Genomic DNA, 18,424 nt, shown 5'->3' on the forward strand with positions numbered 1-18,424 from the left:
GACGTCATATTTTTGGGATTTTTCTCTTTGTTTTTGTGTAGGGGTAAGGACATGTGTGCTCAGACCTGTGGAAGTCAGGTGACAAAACATTGTTTCTAAGGTGCTTTCATGACTTTATTGTGTCTTAGTTAGCAACCTGGGGAGGAAAAAGATTATTTCGGCTTACAGTTTTAGTACACAAGGGCCCGAGGCAGGAGCTGAAGCAGAGGCCATGCTTAGTCAGCTTGCTTTGTTTGGGGTTTTGTTTTTTAAGCTCTGGCTGTCTTGAACTCAGTATATAGGTACTGCCTCTCCCTCCCTAGTGCTAGTACTAAAGGTGTCACCACTGCCTGGCCAGCCTGCTTCCTTAGACCACCCAGGACCACCTGCCCCCTGGTGGCCACTCACACTGAGCTGGACCCTCCCACATCAGTCATTAACCAAGAGAGTAGCCTACAGACAGACAATGGGGGCGATTTCTCATTTGAAGTTCTCTTCCCAAATAACTCAAGCTCTGGTCAAGTTGACAAAGGCCAACGAGGACAAACTTGCCTGGAACTTGCCAAGTAGACCAGCTCGCCATCGAGTTTCGGTGGTCTGCCTGGCCTCCACCTCCCATTCACTGTCGCTAGGATTTCAGGCATATGCCACTGTGCTTGGCCTCTTGGTTTTTGGGAATCTGAGCTCAGGTCATCACATTTGTGAGTCAGGTATTCCACGACTGAGCTGTCTCACAGCTCTGTGATTTTTGTTTTGGAGAGATGGTTCAGAGGTTAAGGGCAATGACTACTCTTCCAGAAGTCCTGAGTTCAATTCCCAGCAACCACAGGGTGGCTCACAACCATCTATAATGTGATCTGATGCCCACTTCTGGCCTACAGGCAGAGCACTGTATACATAATGGTAAATAAATAAATCTTTAAAAAGAAAAAGAAAAAATTGTCTGAGAAATGGGCATAGACAGATACACATACACTTGCACACCATGGTGCGTGGTGAAAGTCAGAACACCTCTCCTTTCATCCTGTGGGCTCATGGCGTCACACTCAGGTTATACACTAAGCCGTTACTCTTCCCCCAGCCCTGAGGTTTTGTTGTTAAGGCAAGATCTCATGTCCCCAGGCTGGCCTAGAAATCAGCAGGAGGAGGGCTGGAACTCCTGATCCTCCTGTCTTCACCTCCCACGTGCCGGGATTAGACATGTGACACCACACTGCAGTTGAGCCATGACTTTCCACAAGCTAGGCAAGGGTTCTGCTAACTGCAGTACGTTCCCAGCCCGAGGAATTCTTGTCAGCTAATTCTCAGCTCACATACATGGTGCTAAGATACGCTTTACAGTACAATAGTGCGCTGATTTTACACTTACAGAGTGAATGCTTCTCTGCAGGGTGAATTTGTAAATGAATATGTTGGTGAATTAATTGATGAAGAAGAGTGCAGACTTCGAATCAAGCGAGCCCATGAGAACAGTGTAACTAATTTTTATATGTTAACTGTTACCAAGGTAAAATTGCTTTTATTTTTTGGTAAGAAAAATGGACTTTTTATGTCTTGTTCATAATTTTATGTTGAACTCAGTTTCTCTTAACTTCATTTTCTCTAAGTAAAATGTGATGGTTTTCAGTAGTCAGACTAATTATCTCTCGAGTACAGAAGGAGCCCTCCATGGTCACGAGACTCTGGCAAGGGGATTGATTACTAAGCAGAGACAAGTGACCTGTGTGCGCTGGGTTGCTGGGTCCTAGTCCTAGGCCTGAGTCACTGAGAGACTGGTTTCTCTGTCACTGTTGGAGAGATCAATTTTGCTCTTTTCAGCTGCAAAATACTTTGAAATTTCTGATTAACCAAGAACTCAGAAATGTTCGGTATTTTAAGCTTAAAAAAAAAAATTGACAGGAGGGTTGGAGAAACGACCTAGTGGATGGGAGCATTTGTTGCTCTTGTAGAGGACCTGGGTTCAGTTCTGAGCACCCACATACTGCCTCACAACAATCTAGAATTTCAATTTCAGGGAATCTAATACCATCTTCTACCTCTAAAGGTCCCAGGGAAACAACTTAAGTCTTGCATACATGCAGGCATCACACTCATACATGTAAAACAAGTGGCAAAAATAATGAATGTTATCATAAGAAAAATGGCAGTAAACTACTAGTTTAAATACAACTTTTGCCAGGCACTGTCACATATACGTATACTCTCAGTGTTGAGGCAGGAAGATCATTAGTTTAAGTTAGAGACCAGCCTGGCCTGCATAAGATCCTGTTTAAAAACAAACAAACAAACAAACAAAAAACACAGAAAAGGAACAAAACAAGTGAGGACTGATATGTATCTGCACACTGTATCGCAGCCATGATCTTATTTATTATAGTAGTCCTTACAGGGGACAAGAAACCCAGGTCAGGTACAGATGAGTTGTTAGTTCAGTACACTATCACATTTTTAAGACCAAGACTAGTACCCGTGTCCCCTGGTTCTGTGATGTTCCTAAAAGAGTCAGATTATTATTGTGGCTCAGTGGTAAAGCATGTGCAGAACGGATGTGAGGCTGTGGGTTTGAGCCTCGTCACAAGCAAACATGACAGAGAAACAACAAAACACTGTAGAAGACATTGCTGGGCACGATGGCGCATACCTTTTAATCCTAGCACTTTCAAGGCAGGGCAGGCAATCCTTAGGAGTTCAAGGCCAGCCTGCCCTACATAGCAAGTTCCACACCAGCTAGAACTACATGGTGAGACACTGTCTCAAAAAAGAAAAAGGGAAATTGTTTTGGAAGTGCTTACCTATGTGTAGTTATGTCATTATGTGAAGTGTTTACAGCTTTCACACGTTTCACAGGCATACAGTCAACTGCCAGCTTTGTGCTGTAGTCTGTGTCCTTGAGTCCTAGTCTTACTGAGCTCAGTTCAATGACGTCCTCCTCTAGGTTCAGGCCTGGGGGCTTATGGACATTGTTGAGTCCAAACTGAGGGGACCTAACTGTCTCTTGTTTATGTGTGTTGAACTGTGGTGTAAGTGAAAACAAAGCAGGGAACTCCAAGAGAGTCCCCCTGTCCTGAGAGCACAGGAGAGGAGTGAGTGTCCCGAGCCTAAAGGCAGAGAGTCCCGTTTCCCCTTCTCCATCTGCATGGTGTGAACTCTCCCATAGCACTCTTACTTCCTGCTTAGAGCGGGAAAGAGAAGCTGAGAACAAAACACCTGCATGATTGCTTCTGAACTGTAGAGTCCTGTGACCAAAAACCCAACATGCAGCCAGTCTTATATTAGACCACCGGCAGCAGCAGCATTCTACAGTTTCTAGAGAGAAGGTCCTCAAACAGAGGGCATCGTAACTACATAGAGGGGCGTCTGTAGTACGTTCATAGCTGCCAGTTGGCACACACCAGCCAATAATAAAGGATGCTGTCTTGTGTTCCCCTAACTGAATGTTTCTAAGTGGGCTTGTATTTAGTTAATATCCAAAGTAAAACCGCCCCCCCCCCTTTTTTCCTTCTGAAGGACCGTATAATTGATGCTGGACCAAAAGGAAATTATTCTCGTTTCATGAACCACAGTTGTAATCCAAACTGTGAGACACAAAAGTGGACAGTAAATGGAGATGTTCGAGTTGGACTGTTTGCTCTCTGTGACATCCCTGCAGGTAAAGGGACGACTTGCTGCCCAGGGTCCGGGGAAGTCTGTCCTGTTGGCGAGAAACATCATCCTTTAAGGCTCAGCCCCTGAGTGTTAATCAGATCAGGCAACTGGGTGTTATTTGCCAGTGCTGTAAAACTACATCTGAAGGAAAAACTTGTGCGGCCTGCATTCAAAAGAGGACATGGTAGAGTGAGCGTGTGCACAGCGCCCACTTCAGTGCAGATGATCACTTTCCCACACCCCGCTGTCTGCATACTGTAACCAGAAGGCCTAGCTCTTGTATTCTTTTTAAAATATGATAAAAGTAATTAGCTTGTGGAGACTACAGAGAAGGCTGAGCAGCTAAGAGTGTGTACTTCTTTTTGCAGAGGACTCAAGTACAGGAACCAACATATAATTACACGCACATATATATATACAATAATCCAAGTAAATCTTTTTCTTTTTTAAGTAATTTGCTTGTACCAACATCAACTGTTTTTCTTTCTTGTTTTCAAGACCTTCTGTTTAGATTAGACACTAGGAGCCTCAGAGGCCAGTCACGCTTTTCTTTTCCTTCCCCACTCAGCATCTCAACAGAACCACTCAGTTTCTCCTTAAGCTTAGGGTACTGGTAAGAGCAGTTCAGTAACTAGGACAGATGGCCTTTCTGGATTCTGGGGTGGTCACTCCTGGCTGAAGGGGCTCAGGAGGCTTTAGCTTGATCTCTGGGGCTTTCACATGTGTAGAGAAATACAATTGTGAACATGTGCCAGTTCCCAGGGGAAGGCATTCCTAACACTGTTGTAATGCTACAGCCATGCCACATAGAAACTCAAGCTTAGCTGTAGGAGAGAGGGCTAAGCCAGAAGGCCTTCTTGGTCCTAGTCCCTATGGGTTCATAGTCCCTGTTTCATTTTTTAAAACCACTTTTGTAAAAGGGTATGCCATTTGTTTAGATACTGCTTTGGCATGCCCGCTGGTGGGCAAGGACTGCTACCCACGCCCCCTTTTCTGTCATTGTTTTAGTGAGATGGGACATGGAGGAGGAAGAGTCCTTAACACTGTTTGCTTTGGGTGTGTGTATGATGTGTGTATGTGCTCATGGGATAGGTGACAGCTTCTAGGGTTTGTCAGGCTTACATGGCAAGCACTTTGACCACCCTGAGCCATCTTGCCACCCTGGGACAAGTTAGTGTCAGAACCGTGTGTCTGTATGAATGTCTAGCAGTCTTTCTTCCTCATGATGTCACTGAATAATTTTTTTCTCTTGTGTTTTAGGCATGGAGTTAACATTTAATTATAACTTGGATTGTCTGGGCAATGGCAGGACAGTGTGCCACTGTGGAGCAGATAACTGCAGTGGCTTTCTAGGAGTACGGCCAAAGGTCAGTACAGGGTGCCCAGCCAAGGGCAGGGCAGGGATGTGTTACAGGAATTAGCTTATGACCTGCTTGGCTTTGTGGATGCCTGGCCGACTTACAGAATTGGGCCACTCTGTCAGGTCTGCTCAGTGCTTCTCTGTGGTGGAGGTGGTACTTGTTTTGACACAGATCTCTTGAAGCGCAGGCTAGCCTTGAACTCTTGTGTTATTGAAGACAACCTTGAATTCCTTTTAAAATGTTGAATGTTACCTGCTCTTAGGAGGCAGAATCAGGAAAATTGCTCTTAATTCTATGACAGTCTAAACACACACACACACACACACACACACACACACACACACACACACACACACACACCCTACATAAATAAAAAGATTTATGTCGTGGTATATAAATTATAGGTCATTGAGGGGAAAAAAGTCAGGTTGTCTGAAATCTGAACAGTAAGGAGCTAAAGCATCTTGCAGTTAAAATCAACCTTCCAAGTAAAATAAAAGAAGACAACAGCTCAGCAGCCAGGATTCTTCATTAAAGTGACATTGTCTTTAAACACTACATAGCACTCACTGACAGATAACGAACTCCTGTTATGCCCAGGAAAGATGCGCAGCCTGGTAGTCCATCGTAGGATCATCTCTCTTAGGCTGGAAAGTGGCTCAGTGCTTTCCTGGAGGACCCAAGTTCGGTTCCCAGCATCCTCATCAGGTAGCTCACCTCTGTGACTCCAGATCCGAGGATCCGGGGCTCCTGCTTCTGAGCAGCTGCACGCACCCACACACAGGCACACGTAATAAAGAACAAATCTCTAAAGGTCATTGAGCTTCTAGTGATTACCCAGAATGCTTCATGGTGGGAGCACACGGTGTGCTGTTATTGGGCAAGAACACCATGATACTCAAAGCCATTGGAGGTGTCTGGAAAACAACCCAGCTCTGGAGAAATGGTTGCCTTGTATCTGGGGGTATGTGGGCTTTATGTTGACAAAGGAGGCTCCCACTGAGATCAGGAACTTGGTGCTGCCCAATAAGATGTCAGCAGCTACCTGTGCTGATGCCATGGCCATGTGTGGAGTCACTGTGCAGCCCAGAACACTGGTTCTAGAATGCCTCAGACATGACCACTGAAGTTCTAAGTGATGCACAGATGGAGACTGAGGACAAAGTGGGAGCCAGGAAGCCACACTGCCGAACGTGTTGGGCAGCTTCCCCTTTTCTGAGCTGATCAGCCAGCAGATGTCTGACACCTACAGCCATGAACAAGTGCATACCATCACAGAGCAAACTCTGCCTGCAGAGTGCCATATTTGTCTGTAGATTGGCTACCTAACTGTTGCCTCAGTGCCACATTCTGTTATCAGTGGATACAACTGGGTCCTGGCTTTGTCTGTGGGACTGAGCACAGCTTCCCAGCTACAAAAGACATCAAGGCCTTCTTGCTGCTCCTGCTTCTGCTGCAGCCCCAGCCGATGCTGACGAGTCAGAGGAGGATGCAGGCATTGGTTTCTGGGCCGATTCCTTTAAGACCCACCAACTCAGCCAGCTAAGTTTGAGAAACATGGAAATGAAGGCCTACCACCCTCTTCCTCTCTCTCTAAAGCAGCCTATTTAAAGAAGGAGGAGGAGGAGGAAGGGGCCAGACACATCCCTGTAATCCCAGCACTTTGGGAGGCAGGCAGACGGCTGTGAGTTCGAAGCCAGCCTGGTCTACAAAATGAGTCCCAGACAGCCAAGGCTACATAGAGAAACCCTATCTCAGGAAAAAAATAAAATACTGAAAGAAGGTGCTGGAGAGACAGCCCAGTGGTTGGGAGCACTAGCTGCTCTTCCACATGACCCGGGTTCCATTCCCAGCGCCCACGTGGCAGCTCACAGCTGCCTGTAACTCCAGTTCCAGAGGATCTGACACCCTCACACAGACACACATGCAGTGCGCATAAAGTAAAATAGACATATTTTAAAAATCAAGGAGATGGCAAAACAGTCCTGTAGTTACTGCCGGGCCCACTGCCACCTGCATTCAAACTGCTTTAGAGAAGCCAACAAAACCCCAAATGAGCAGTAACAAGCCTGTTGTGTCGTCGTGTCGTGGGATAAACCCTTCTGCTGTTTGTAGAATGCATGCAGAGATGGAGATAAGGCCGTGTGGTGCGCGCGCATCTCTGTGAAGCGTCCTCACTGTGTGATGTTGAATGTGGCCTTTCTTTCTTACCAGTCTGCGTGTGCGTCAGCAGTTGATGAGAAGACAAAAAATGCCAAGTTAAAGAAGAGACGGAAATTCAAAACAGAATCAAAGCAGATTCATGAGGATCACTGTTTCCAGTGTGGGAACGGTGGAGAGTTGGTCGTGTGTGATAAGAAAGAGTGTCCGAAAGCATACCACCTCCTCTGCCTTAACCTGACTCAGCCACCATACGGTAAGCTGGGCCTCCAAGCCCTTCTCCGCTTCCGTCTTTGCCATTGATGTGTAGCTTAGGATACATCCCTCTGTCCTTAATGAAACGGAAATGAGAAACCTCTAACAGAACAAACAAAATTACTCTACAAAATTACTCTGGTCAGGAATCTGTTTCCATGCAAATCGGATATACCTCATAGGCAGCAAGGAGGGATTTCTTATTTATGATTACCGTAGGGGGAAGTTGGCACCTATGACACTGGGTTTGGGCCAGTAGCTCATATTTATATGAAATAACACCACTAGATGTATGTTTGGCTGTGGGTATGAGCCAGGTGCAGTGGTGCACACCTTTAACTCCAGCACCTGGGAGCACACGCCAGTGGAGCTCTGGTAGTTCCAGGCTGGCCTGCTCTCTAAATGGACCTTGTTTCAAAAAGAAAAGGTTGGGGTGGTGACACATGCCATTAATCCTAACACTTAGGCCAGCCAGGTAGACCCTGTCTCCAAGAAGGGGGTGGGGTACCTTGTGGGTTTGTTTCCCTGGTAATGAAGAAATAGGCTAACAGGTACGTTCCCTATCCTCCAACCCCTGCATTAGGAAAGTGGGAGTGCCCATGGCATCAGTGTGACAAGTGTAACAAGGCAGCCGTGTCCTTCTGTGAATTCTGCCCACACTCCTTCTGTAAGGACCACGAAAAGGGGGCTCTGGTGGCCTCTGCACTAGAAGGTCGTCTCTGCTGCGCTGACCACGACCCCGCATCTCCTGTGCCACCAGAGTACTGGAGCAAGATCAAATATAAATGGGAATCACAAGACCGAGGAGAAGATGCTAAGGAATGAAGGGCGGTGCTTTCCTCCCCTGCTGGTGTAGAGGGACGATGCTAAGAGATGATGATGCTAGTGCGCCTGCCGTCAGCTGCCTTGGAGAGGGAGAGCCACATAGTCACAGAGGCCACAGCAGTTGCTGGAGCATGGTTTTTCTGTTTTATTTTGTTGCTTTGGGGATAATTTTGTGAAATTCGCTTGGTCTTTTCTTGCTTTTTATTGTGCTTTAGTGTCTTTGCAACTAGCAAAAGAGGTGTCCTCATTTTTAAAGTTGAGAAAGAGAAAGCAAAGTTTTGTTGATAAGACCAATGTAAACTTTAAGATGTAATCTTTGGTTGTATAAAGCAAAATTAGTCATTCCTTTATTTATTTTCAGTTTTAAGAATTACGAGAAGTATAGTTTAAACCATCTAACCTCTGTGTGTGTGTGAGAGAGAGAGAGACAGAGAGAGAGAGAGAGAGAGAGAGAGAGAGAGAGAGAGAGAGAGAGAGAGAGAGAGACTACCCTTATATACCTCTTTACTGAGCCATAGATTGGCTAACTTCTCTTTCCTTTTTCACATGCCTTTTCTAGCGTCAAAGGCTCTCAAAGTATTCACTCAGTCTGGCCTCTTGGAAACAAATGCCTTGACAGCGTTTACCTCCGAGGTCTCAAACTAGGTGGCTTCAGGGTGAAGTAACTCTACCTAGAAATGTGTGTGGCTTTTGTCTTGTAGGGGAATGAGTGCATTCACTGATTCTGAAGTGTCATCTATTTACATATTTTCTGATACATTTATGGGGACATGAACGCACAGGAGAATGCCCATTCCTGGCACACTGGCACAGTGGCAAGGAGCTAAAGAAAGACAGAGGCCCGGGCCAAAAGTGGATCATATATGTACCATTTTCTGACTAATTTAATGTAGATGCCAATGTGATTTGGAATTTAAGGGCATTTTATTTTCTGTCTTTCCCTCTGCCAATCACGTTTCCTTTGCCAACTGATCATCAGTCATGTTTCTTATAAAGCTACATAATTGAATCTGAATTATATTTTAATAGATTTTTTTTTAGTTAATTTCCTAATTTAGGAGTGGTGAAAGTAAACAGAGGCATCCCCAAGTTATATGTGAAAATTTTCTACCTAGTATTATGCAGTACTTAAGATTGTCCCCACTGAGTAAGGGGAAGAACTTGTTCTTTTACAGGGTACACAGGAACCACAGAGATGCACTTCATCTTACATAGCACTTGAGAGCGCTCTACAGAGTCAGTGTTTGCAAGCATGGCTGTGATGCTTGAGGAGTAGACCCAAGAGCACCACGGTGTCCGCCCACAGAAGCCACTGAGCATCTAGCTCTTAGGAATGTAACTATCCCAGTATTAACTGTAAGAAATCATGTCAGACACTGTAACACTCGACTAACTAGAAGTCTAGTGTTACCATGAAACATGGACTTCCTCGGTGAGTTTTAACTGCTTGTGGCGGCGCCCACTAGGAACCTAGTACTTTATTAATATCATAGGGTGGAGACCCTATGACACCTTGTCATTGTGTTAGGTGGGTTTGTTCCTTTTTACATTTTTTTAAACAAATCAATTCAGACCTCTTCTCTGGACAAAAGAAAGATCAATTTTGTGCCTCTTTTTTTATATATAATGTGCAATTTATAGACAACAGACACTACAGTTCCTCTCTCTTAAGCTCCTAAACTGCCATTTACCTGGTTGTAGCAACTCTAGTAACTCTGCTGGCTATCCAGGCTCCCACGGGGAGGCAGACAGCATGTTCCATGGCAGCCAGGTGCAGTCACTACGACTGACGTGAAGCACAGCCCATGCAAACACTAAACTTTGCTCTTAAGCAATTATGAAGTTTGATGTCCTTTAAAAAATAATGTAAGAATATCTGGGTTTTATCATACTAAAATTTTATTTTATATAGACATGATAAACATTTTTTAAATGCACTGATAAAGGATTTCCTTTGATAATTTCAAATGTAACTCTTATGAAAATAATGTCCCATATGAAATTGTATTTTGTTTCCTTTTTTGACTTCTTGCTTTTTTATTATCTGATAACTTTTATATAGTAAGTCCAGGGTGCATCGTGTATTATAAATACCTTTGGCTGATCTTCTCTATTCTGCTTTTCTGGTGTGGTGTATTTGTTTTTATATCTATAAAAGAACTTTGCACTTTTCAGATCTTTCTTTCTTTCTTTTTTTTTTTTTTTATTATTTTTTTCCTTGGATAACTAATAGGCTTTTTCTGCCATTTCAGAAGCCAAGTATGAAACAAAGCAGTCGAGCATAGTGCAGACGCTTTTTGTGCCCCAGACCTGCCTTGGCTTTGCCAGTGCAAGGGCATCTTCGTGTGCCATGGTAGCCAGTGTCTTAAGAGTCGAAGGTTAAGAAAGCAGCAAGTCTGTGTGTGTAAGTGTACATACACCATGCTTCCCTGTCCTGTATCAGGCACCTACTCCAAAAAGTACCGCGCTTACCACAGTCTGAAGCTGGTAGCTGGCAGCTTAAATACGTATTTGGTCCACAGTGTTGAGGTTGGTTCTGTCCAGCCCGGGAATGAAGGGATTTAAAGAAGCCTGGGATGATGGTGGTGTTTTAACCTCAGGAGGAAGATGAGAGTCCTGGTTATCAGTGTAAAGCTTTTGAAGTTTGAGCAGAAAGAGCTGGGGGTGAGGCCGTCACAGCGCTGCTGTTGGAGGCCATGCTGGGCTACCAGGGTAGCTGCCTGTGCCCGCTGACAGGAAGTGCGAAAGCTCTTCACTGCTGGCATGCTGCGGCCGCCATTCACTTCTGCAATCGCAAGTCAGTGTGGAGAGCGGAGTGGGGTGGGTTTATCTTCATTCTCAAAAACTATCTTTCCTAATCTGTACAACAGCCTGAGTTTTCTGTGTGTTATATAAATAACTAATATATATATATTATATATATAAATGAGTTAGGAATGTATTTGAGACTAAAAAGACGCTCTTGGAAGGAGCACTGCAGCCACTGCTTTCTGTCACAGTGTCTCCTGCCGCAGTGTCTGCAGAGGTGTGTGTGGCTAAGCGAGGCTCTCGGCTGGGCTGGTGGGCAGCTTTCATGAAGAAGTTTCTCTTTTGAGTTCTTTTCTTACACTGTCTGTTCTCCTAGAGTCAGTGCCAGGCTGCAGTTTGAAATCCTGTCATTTCAGAGTGTAGAACGTGGCTCAGCAGGACCTGCTGTTTATCTTGCCGTTTTATTTTTAAATACAACACTCCTCTTGCAGCGTTCATTCACCCTTAAGTTAAGATGCTGCCAGCCACGTGCCATGTCCTAAAGGGAGAAGGAAACAAATTGCCTTTGTGTCTCTCTTGTAATATCATCCCTTTATTTCTAGACTTGAGTTGTTTTTCACATGGCAGTTGCATCTGACAACCCCCTGCTCTGCCACACTTGGTCTTTGCTTATTTGTAGCAAAACCTAGACCCTGGTCCATTTTCAGGTGGCCTAAAGAAATAAATGCAGACAGCTTTGCAGTGGCTTGGCAAATACTGAGAATCTGGACATTTGTATGAACTGAAATATCATGAAATATCACCAGCCTTCGCCTTGGGTCAGGCTGGGGACCTTGGACAGGTGTGGTGAGCATTCAGACGGGCCCAGTGTAGCCCGGGCACTGCGGTCTCACGCTCTGCAAGCACTGAGTCTTCAGAGCCTCGTTTTACAGCTCCCTTTAAAATCATGACACGGAAAGCAGCACTTTGTATACTGTCAAAACTAATGGTCTTCCCGTCGGAGCACAGACATCTTAGGTCTGTCAGTACCTTTGAGGAAGAGGTTCCTGCATGAGACAGCAGCAGCAATTTTAGAAATTACTTCCTGTTTTTGTGCTTTTTTTTTTCTCTTTGCCTCATCCCCCAGTGCCTCTTGTTTCCTTTTACTGTCTGCTGGTGTATGTGTGTATGTGGGGGCTACACTTATGTTCTACTCCTAAAATGCTATGTATAACCCTTGTTCCAAAAGACTGTTTCCCCAGACATGGTTGCACACGCCTTTAATCCCAGCACTCCAGAAGCAGAGGCAGGTGCACTGAGTTCAAGGGCTGCATAGTAAGCTCCAGGACTGTGTAGAGAGACCCTGTCTCATAAGGGGAAACAAAGGAACAAACTCTGTTGTTTGGCTTTTGTCCACCCATTGCAAAAGTGGTGAGCGTGAGCACTTGTACCTGTGTGGGGGAGGGGGGTATCGCTTGTCCTTCAGTAGGGCTCTGCAAGTCATTAACGTGTAAGTTAAAGGGGAAATAGAAGTTGCCAAAGTCAGTATTCGGTCCTTGGTTTTCTTGTGACTTCACCATGTCTGAGGGATGAGAAACACCCCGGCTTCCACTGTCTCCTTCCTCACCTGCTGACCGATCCCTGCCGTGTGCAGACAGCTTTCTTCAAGTAGTTTGCCTGGGTAGGGTCTTGTCAGCTAAAAGGAATGAGGAAAACTCACACTTATTTCTCTTGTCAATTAACATCTCATTTTTTTGTTAAATATTCTGTGGTAACTGTATTACCACTAATAACCAAGATGCTAGCTGATTACAACTGGCTAAAAAGATCTTTTTATATACAAATATTTGTGTATATTTTGAATTGATATGATAAATTCATTTGTGTCCATTTGAATATTATACAATAAACAGATACCTGCAGATTCCCATCTTCATCCTTTGTGGTCTTTGCATAACATTCTTGACAGATTGTTTACATTTCTATTTACCTGTAATGAACTCTGTAGATCCTGTGAAATATTATTTTGTTTAATCACTTGAGTCCCTAACATCAAAACATCAGCATTGACCAGTCTCTTTAGTTTCTGTGACTTGGAGCTCCTAACACCAGGGGTTAGCCTTCCCCCAGGCTATTCTACTAGAGCATTACTGTATAATGACTTTGAAACATATTTTAAGGATTTTGTTTATTGACCAGTCTTATTGCAAAGTATGAGCCCACCAGTCTTGGTTAACCTGTATATAGACGGCTTACTGTTAACTAGTTGTAGTGTATGTAAGATTGCCGGTAACATTTAAGCTTCTTACTGATGTGTGCTGGTGGGACAGTTTTTGTACACTGTATTTACTGAAATTTTGCTTTTTTAATTTTACAGATACTTTAGAATTCGAATGTGTTTTCTGCTTCTGTAAGAATGTGGGAGGGTTTTTAATGGCATTCCATTGATTTCAGGTCTTGCTTGAGGTTGACTTTAATAAATTGTCCAGGATGTTCTACTCAAGTATTTGGGCTTGTTCTTTGTAATTTCATGGTACAGTTTACTAAGAAATAATACACAAAAATACCCACCCCCTGCCCTGTTTTTTCCGTTTAATAAAAATGCTGCTAAGAAATGGTTTCTTTAAAGTGGGCTTTCTGGTTTACTTTTGTAGAGGAAGGGTCTCTGGATTTTGGCGCTCCTTCCTGTCCTGTAAGCTGATGGGGCACAGCGTGGTTGGTGAAGGACACTTTGATCCCACTGCTTTGAGACCCAGTACGCTAGACAAAAAGAAAATGCGCTCTCAGTTTCCTGCTTTCCACGGCCCCGCTGGTACAGTCCCCTCGGAGTTCGCCAGGTGGCGCTGGGCCCCGGGCGGGCGGAACCACTGCGCAGGCAGAGCCACGTCAGCGTCTGGTCCGAGTGGCGGGATGGGGACAGCAGCCGAGCTGGGCGTGCGGGTCCTGCTCTTTGTGGCCTCCCTGTAAGGATCTGTCCCAGGGCGCTGGCACTTGAGAAACTACTGCCCCTTCCGCCCAAAGTAGCCTGTCAATCTTCGCCCCTTTCCTCCTCAGGCTGACCGAGCTGCTCCCTCCCTTCCAGCGGCGGATCCAGCCCGAGGAGCTCTGGCTCTACCGGAACCCGTACGTGGAGGCGGAATACTTCCCCGCCGGCCTCATGTTTGTGCGTGAGCTGCCCTCCCGCCCTCCTCCAGCCCTGGCTGGGTCACCTCTCTGCCTTGTGCTGTTTGTCCAGGAGTTGAGTCCTTGAGTTCCGGGTCCAGAGCCAGGCTCTCTGAACCCGTTCTAGTGCGAGGAGGTGACTGGTGGTTGAGGCCGGAGGGTTTTACCTGCCATGTGTTCTCGTTCAGGTCATTGCGTTTCTCACTCCACTGTCCCTGATCTTCCTAGCCAAGTTTCTGAGGAAAGCTGACTCCACCGACAGCAAGCAAGCCTGCCTCGGTAAGACTGGCCCTTCCGGTTGCTGCTCTCTCAGTGCTGGCAAGTAGCTTCTGGGGTTCAGCTACCAGGGCACAGTGCCGGGTTTTCGCTTTCCTAGGTGGTACTGGGAACAAAGCGAATGAGCTCTGTATTTCCTGCTCTCCGAGGCCCCGCTGGTACAGCCCCCTCCAAGCTCGCCAGGAGCGAGCTAAGAACTCTGTTAACACATCACCACAAAGTGTGCCTAAGTCCTCAGGGCTTACAGTTTTTCTGGGACAAGAACCACAGGCTCTGGTTGGAGCAATGAAGGCACTAAGAAGATGGTGACAACTCTTCCCCAGACAGCACTAACAGTTTCTTTGCTTTCCAGCTGCCAGCCTTGCCCTAGCTCTGAATGGTGTCTTTACCAACATAGTAAAACTGATAGTGGGGAGGTAAGTGAAAAACCTCAGCGCTTAAACCTCCCTCAGGCTCCATCATGTCCCCAAGCCGACTAATCTCTCATCCAGAACGCTCTCCCTGCCTGTCCTAAATGTGCTACCGGCTGTGTCCTATCCTGACGGTATTTCTCCCAGCTACAGTTCCTAAGGCTGCACTGCTAAGACATAATCATAGGCTGGAGACGGTCCTCTTAAACACTAGCCACCACGTGACTGGGTTTTTTCCCCACTTCAGTATAATCCTGTGACATAATTTTACCTACATGACCCAGGTTGCAGAATTATTGACATCTACTACAACTGAAAAGTACCTTCTGGAAGAGTAAATTATATGTGCTTAAACTATGCTTATTTCTTCCAGGCCACGCCCAGATTTCTTCTACAGATGCTTCCCGGACGGGCAGGCTCAGTCTGATTTGACTTGCACAGGGGACCAGGCTGTGGTGAATGAGGGCCGTAAGAGCTTTCCCAGTGGACATTCTTCCTGTATGAATTTCATGTGTTTTGCTTGTGTGTGCGCGCGCATGCTGTAGAGTCCAGAAGGCATAGATCCCACTGGAACTGGAGTTAGAGACCAGTGTGAGCTGCCATGTGAGTGCTGGAAAACTAACCTAGGTCCTCTTTTTAAAAAAAAAAAAAAAAAAAAAAAAAAAGCTCCTAACAGCTGCTGAGTCAGCACTCCAGCTCCCAGTGCCTGCCGGCCAGCAGAGAACACCAAACCTCATCACAAATAGCCGTGAGCCACCATGTGGTGCTGGGAATTGAACTCAGTGCTCTTCACCTCTGAGCCCTTCCAATATGTACTTTTTAAAAAGGATTATATTTAACAGGAATGAAGCACCTTTACCAATCATAAAAAATATTTATTCAAGGGGCTGCTGAGCACTTTAGATTCTTACTTTCATAGCTCCCAAGAACCCAGTAAGGTATATTCACTCTATTATTTTTGTGATTCCTACAAAATGAGTCTACAGCACTGTCCACAGTAACAACTTTTATTCCAGAAACTAGTCTTACTTAAAACACTAACTCGGAGGCAGGAAATAAAGTCCTTCATTTTCCCTTTCCCTGTAATCAAGAGGGGCAAGGCCTGCTCTGCTTCCTGCCCTCCTGTGTGGGCGTGAGTGAGGGGCTCCCACTGAAAGACACCCGCATCTCACAGGCCAACCTTCCCTGTTCCAGTTGCGTTTGCTGGTCTGGCCTTTGCCGCCTTCTACCTGGCAGGGAAGTTACACTGCTTCACGCCACAAGGCCGGGGGAAGTCCTGGAGGCTTTGTGCCTTTCTGTCACCTCTACTCCTTGCAGCTGTCATTGCACTGTCCCGCACATGTGACTACAAGCACCACTGGCAAGGTAAGCATTGATCTATGCCACAGAAGTTCCTGCTTCCCGTGTTTTAACCCTAGAACCTGGCACACGTGTGGCTTTTCAGTGTCTGCTTAAGAGCAGGTAAGTGTGGACAGCCTGCGTTCTGCACTGTATACGTCTGTGCATTTATAGACAGAGGACAAAACTTGACTTTGGGCAGCAAAATGGCTCAGAGTTAAGAGCACTTGTACAATCCTGGCCGCCCGTGTTTGCTCCCTGGAACACATGTAAAGGTGGAAGAGCGGGTTCCAGAGCCGTCCTCTCACCTCCACATGCACCCCTACACACACACGTGCACACACTTTTAAAAATTGTGTATGGCATATATGCATCTGTGTGTGGAGGTGCACATGCCCCATTCCTAGCGGGGAGCTAGCTGATGACCAGCAAGCGCCAGTAGTCTTTGCCCTCCACAGCACAGAGGTTACCCGGGCATGTATGGCCACTCAGCTTTTTATGTGGGTAATGGGGATTTGAACTCAGGTCCTCTTGTTAATGCAAGTAAGTGTTCTTACCTGCTGGGCCAGCTCCCCAGCTCCCAGCTGTTAACCCTCCACCACCCCAACCCCACCCCATGAGACAAGATTTCAGTAGGTGGCCCTGGAACTTGCTATGTAGACCAGGCTGGCCCTGATCTCACAAAAATACAGCTGCCTCTGTCTGCCAGGTGCTGAGATAAAAGGTGTGCGTCACCACATAGCAGCCCCCTTTATTTTTATGACAGGATCTCCCCCTCTAGTCCAAGACTCACCTTGAATGGACAATAATGAAAATAAGTCAATGACTAGAAACTCATGAACACTTGTTATTTTTCCGTGTTAAAAAAAAAAAAAAAACTCAACCCCTGCTGATTTAACTAAGTGTTTTGGTTTGGTGTTTAGAGAATAATTTGATTAATAATTCTGTTAACTGTATAAAGTTAAGACACTAGTCTAAAGAAACTATAAACATGGGTTAAGGGCATTTTTTTAAGCCTCCATAAGCAGAGTAGCCTGAAGGGCCACGTCCTCTGTAGCTGTAGTCTAATATGAACGTGGTTTAAAGGGACGGCTACTCTCTCTTCAGACGTGCTCGTTGGATCCATGATTGGAATGACATTCGCCTACACCTGCTACAGGCAGTACTATCCGCCTCTGACCGACACAGAGTGCCACAAACCATTCCAGGACAAGCACAAGCCACACCCTTCACAGAAGAAGCCCAGTGAGTCTCACCATTTGGATATTTAGCTGAATCTACCTCAGTAGAGAGCAAGCAAATCAGCCCTCCTGACTGGACTCATGCACTAGCCAAGGGTTTCTGGCTCTTACCTCTTCCAAGGTCAAAGTGAAGACAGCCACACTGGATCGCTGCTTCCACAGGACTGTGCAGCTTTGCCCTACTTCTGAGGCTAGGCCTGAGGACTCACTGTCTGCCCTGGCCTGGCAAGGGGCTCTTTCAATAGTTCTCTCACTAGGTTTAATCTGGTTCATAGGACTAGTAATGTTGATGTAAATGTCACCCCTGAAGAGACCTTTTCACAGAGGAGGGTTTTCATGACCCCACTTTATCCTGGAAGGCTTAGTTACCAAACAGTCTCTGTCCCTTATGAATAAGGGCAGCACCAGCTAAGCTTTGATTCTGTTTACTTTTTGTGGTAACATTCCACTAAGCCTTAAATAATAAAATGTCCAATTTGGGCCAATTTTTTTACTGTATCAGGAAATAAAAATTCCAGATATTATCTGGAAGATAAATGTATCTTTTTCTGCCTTTTGTTCACAATGAGAAACAGTCTAGGAACTCACTGTGTAGATCAGGCTAGTCTTGAACTCAAGAAATCTGCCTGCCTTTTGAATGCTAGGACTAAAGGCAAGCATATGCCACCACTGCCCAGCTATAACATACTCTTAAACATTTTAAATGCATTTTCCCCCTCAGTAAATCTGACAATGAAATAAGAGTGCGTACTTGAGTTTTTGTACTTTAAGAACCATTCAGAGTCTAGGAGATCAACACTGGATTCTCATCTGAAATACGTAATTAATTGCTGATATCTGTTGTACAAGCTAATATTTATTTAATATTTGAAGGACAGGCTCTGTATTTTCTATATGTATAAACACACTTATAATTGCCACACTTTAAATTCTGAACTATATCTGTCCATGATAATGAAAACATTAGTCAAGGGAAAATAACCAAAAAAAAAAAAAAAAAGAAAAAAAAAAGAAAAAAAAAAAAAGAAAATAACCTACATATTAG

At 45.3% G+C, this 18,424-nt stretch overlaps 2 protein-coding genes across 6 annotated transcripts in view; both read left to right on the forward strand.

Moving 5' to 3' along the window:
- NSD3 (nuclear receptor binding SET domain protein 3) overlaps positions 1-13,450 on the forward strand; it is a 118,815-nt gene extending 105,365 nt beyond the window's left edge. For all 4 annotated transcript variants that reach the window (XM_084760272.1, XM_084760271.1, XM_084760270.1 and 1 more), the window contains 5 exons: positions 1,370-1,486; positions 3,487-3,628; positions 4,885-4,991; positions 7,200-7,401; positions 7,984-13,450. In XM_084760272.1, the coding sequence (XP_084616398.1) occupies positions 1,370-1,486; positions 3,487-3,628; positions 4,885-4,991; positions 7,200-7,401; positions 7,984-8,225 (810 nt within the window). In that variant the 3' untranslated portion in view covers positions 8,226-13,450. The remainder of the gene's footprint in view (positions 1-1,369; positions 1,487-3,486; positions 3,629-4,884; positions 4,992-7,199; positions 7,402-7,983) is intronic.
- A 103-nt stretch (positions 13,451-13,553) lies between these two features.
- Positions 13,554-18,308, forward strand: PLPP5 (phospholipid phosphatase 5; the record flags this gene model as incomplete). Of its 2 annotated transcripts, none has more annotated exons than XM_084760338.1 (7): positions 13,554-13,915; positions 14,007-14,115; positions 14,303-14,393; positions 14,743-14,806; positions 15,174-15,298; positions 15,995-16,165; positions 17,246-18,308. In XM_084760338.1, 7 exons carry the CDS (start codon positions 13,554-13,556, stop codon positions 17,407-17,409), a joined length of 1,086 nt encoding a protein of 361 aa, XP_084616464.1. In that variant the 3' UTR covers positions 17,410-18,308. The 2 variants fall into 2 exon arrangements, with proteins under 2 accessions (XP_084616464.1, XP_084616465.1); XM_084760339.1 differs by having other exon boundaries at positions 15,975-16,165; positions 17,246-17,406.
- Positions 18,309-18,424: the final 116 nt, after the last annotated feature.

This window comes from Acomys minous (assembly GCF_964271855.1).
Source record: "Acomys minous genome assembly, chromosome: 15".
In the NCBI taxonomy this organism is placed as follows: domain Eukaryota; kingdom Metazoa; phylum Chordata; class Mammalia; order Rodentia; family Muridae; genus Acomys; species Acomys minous.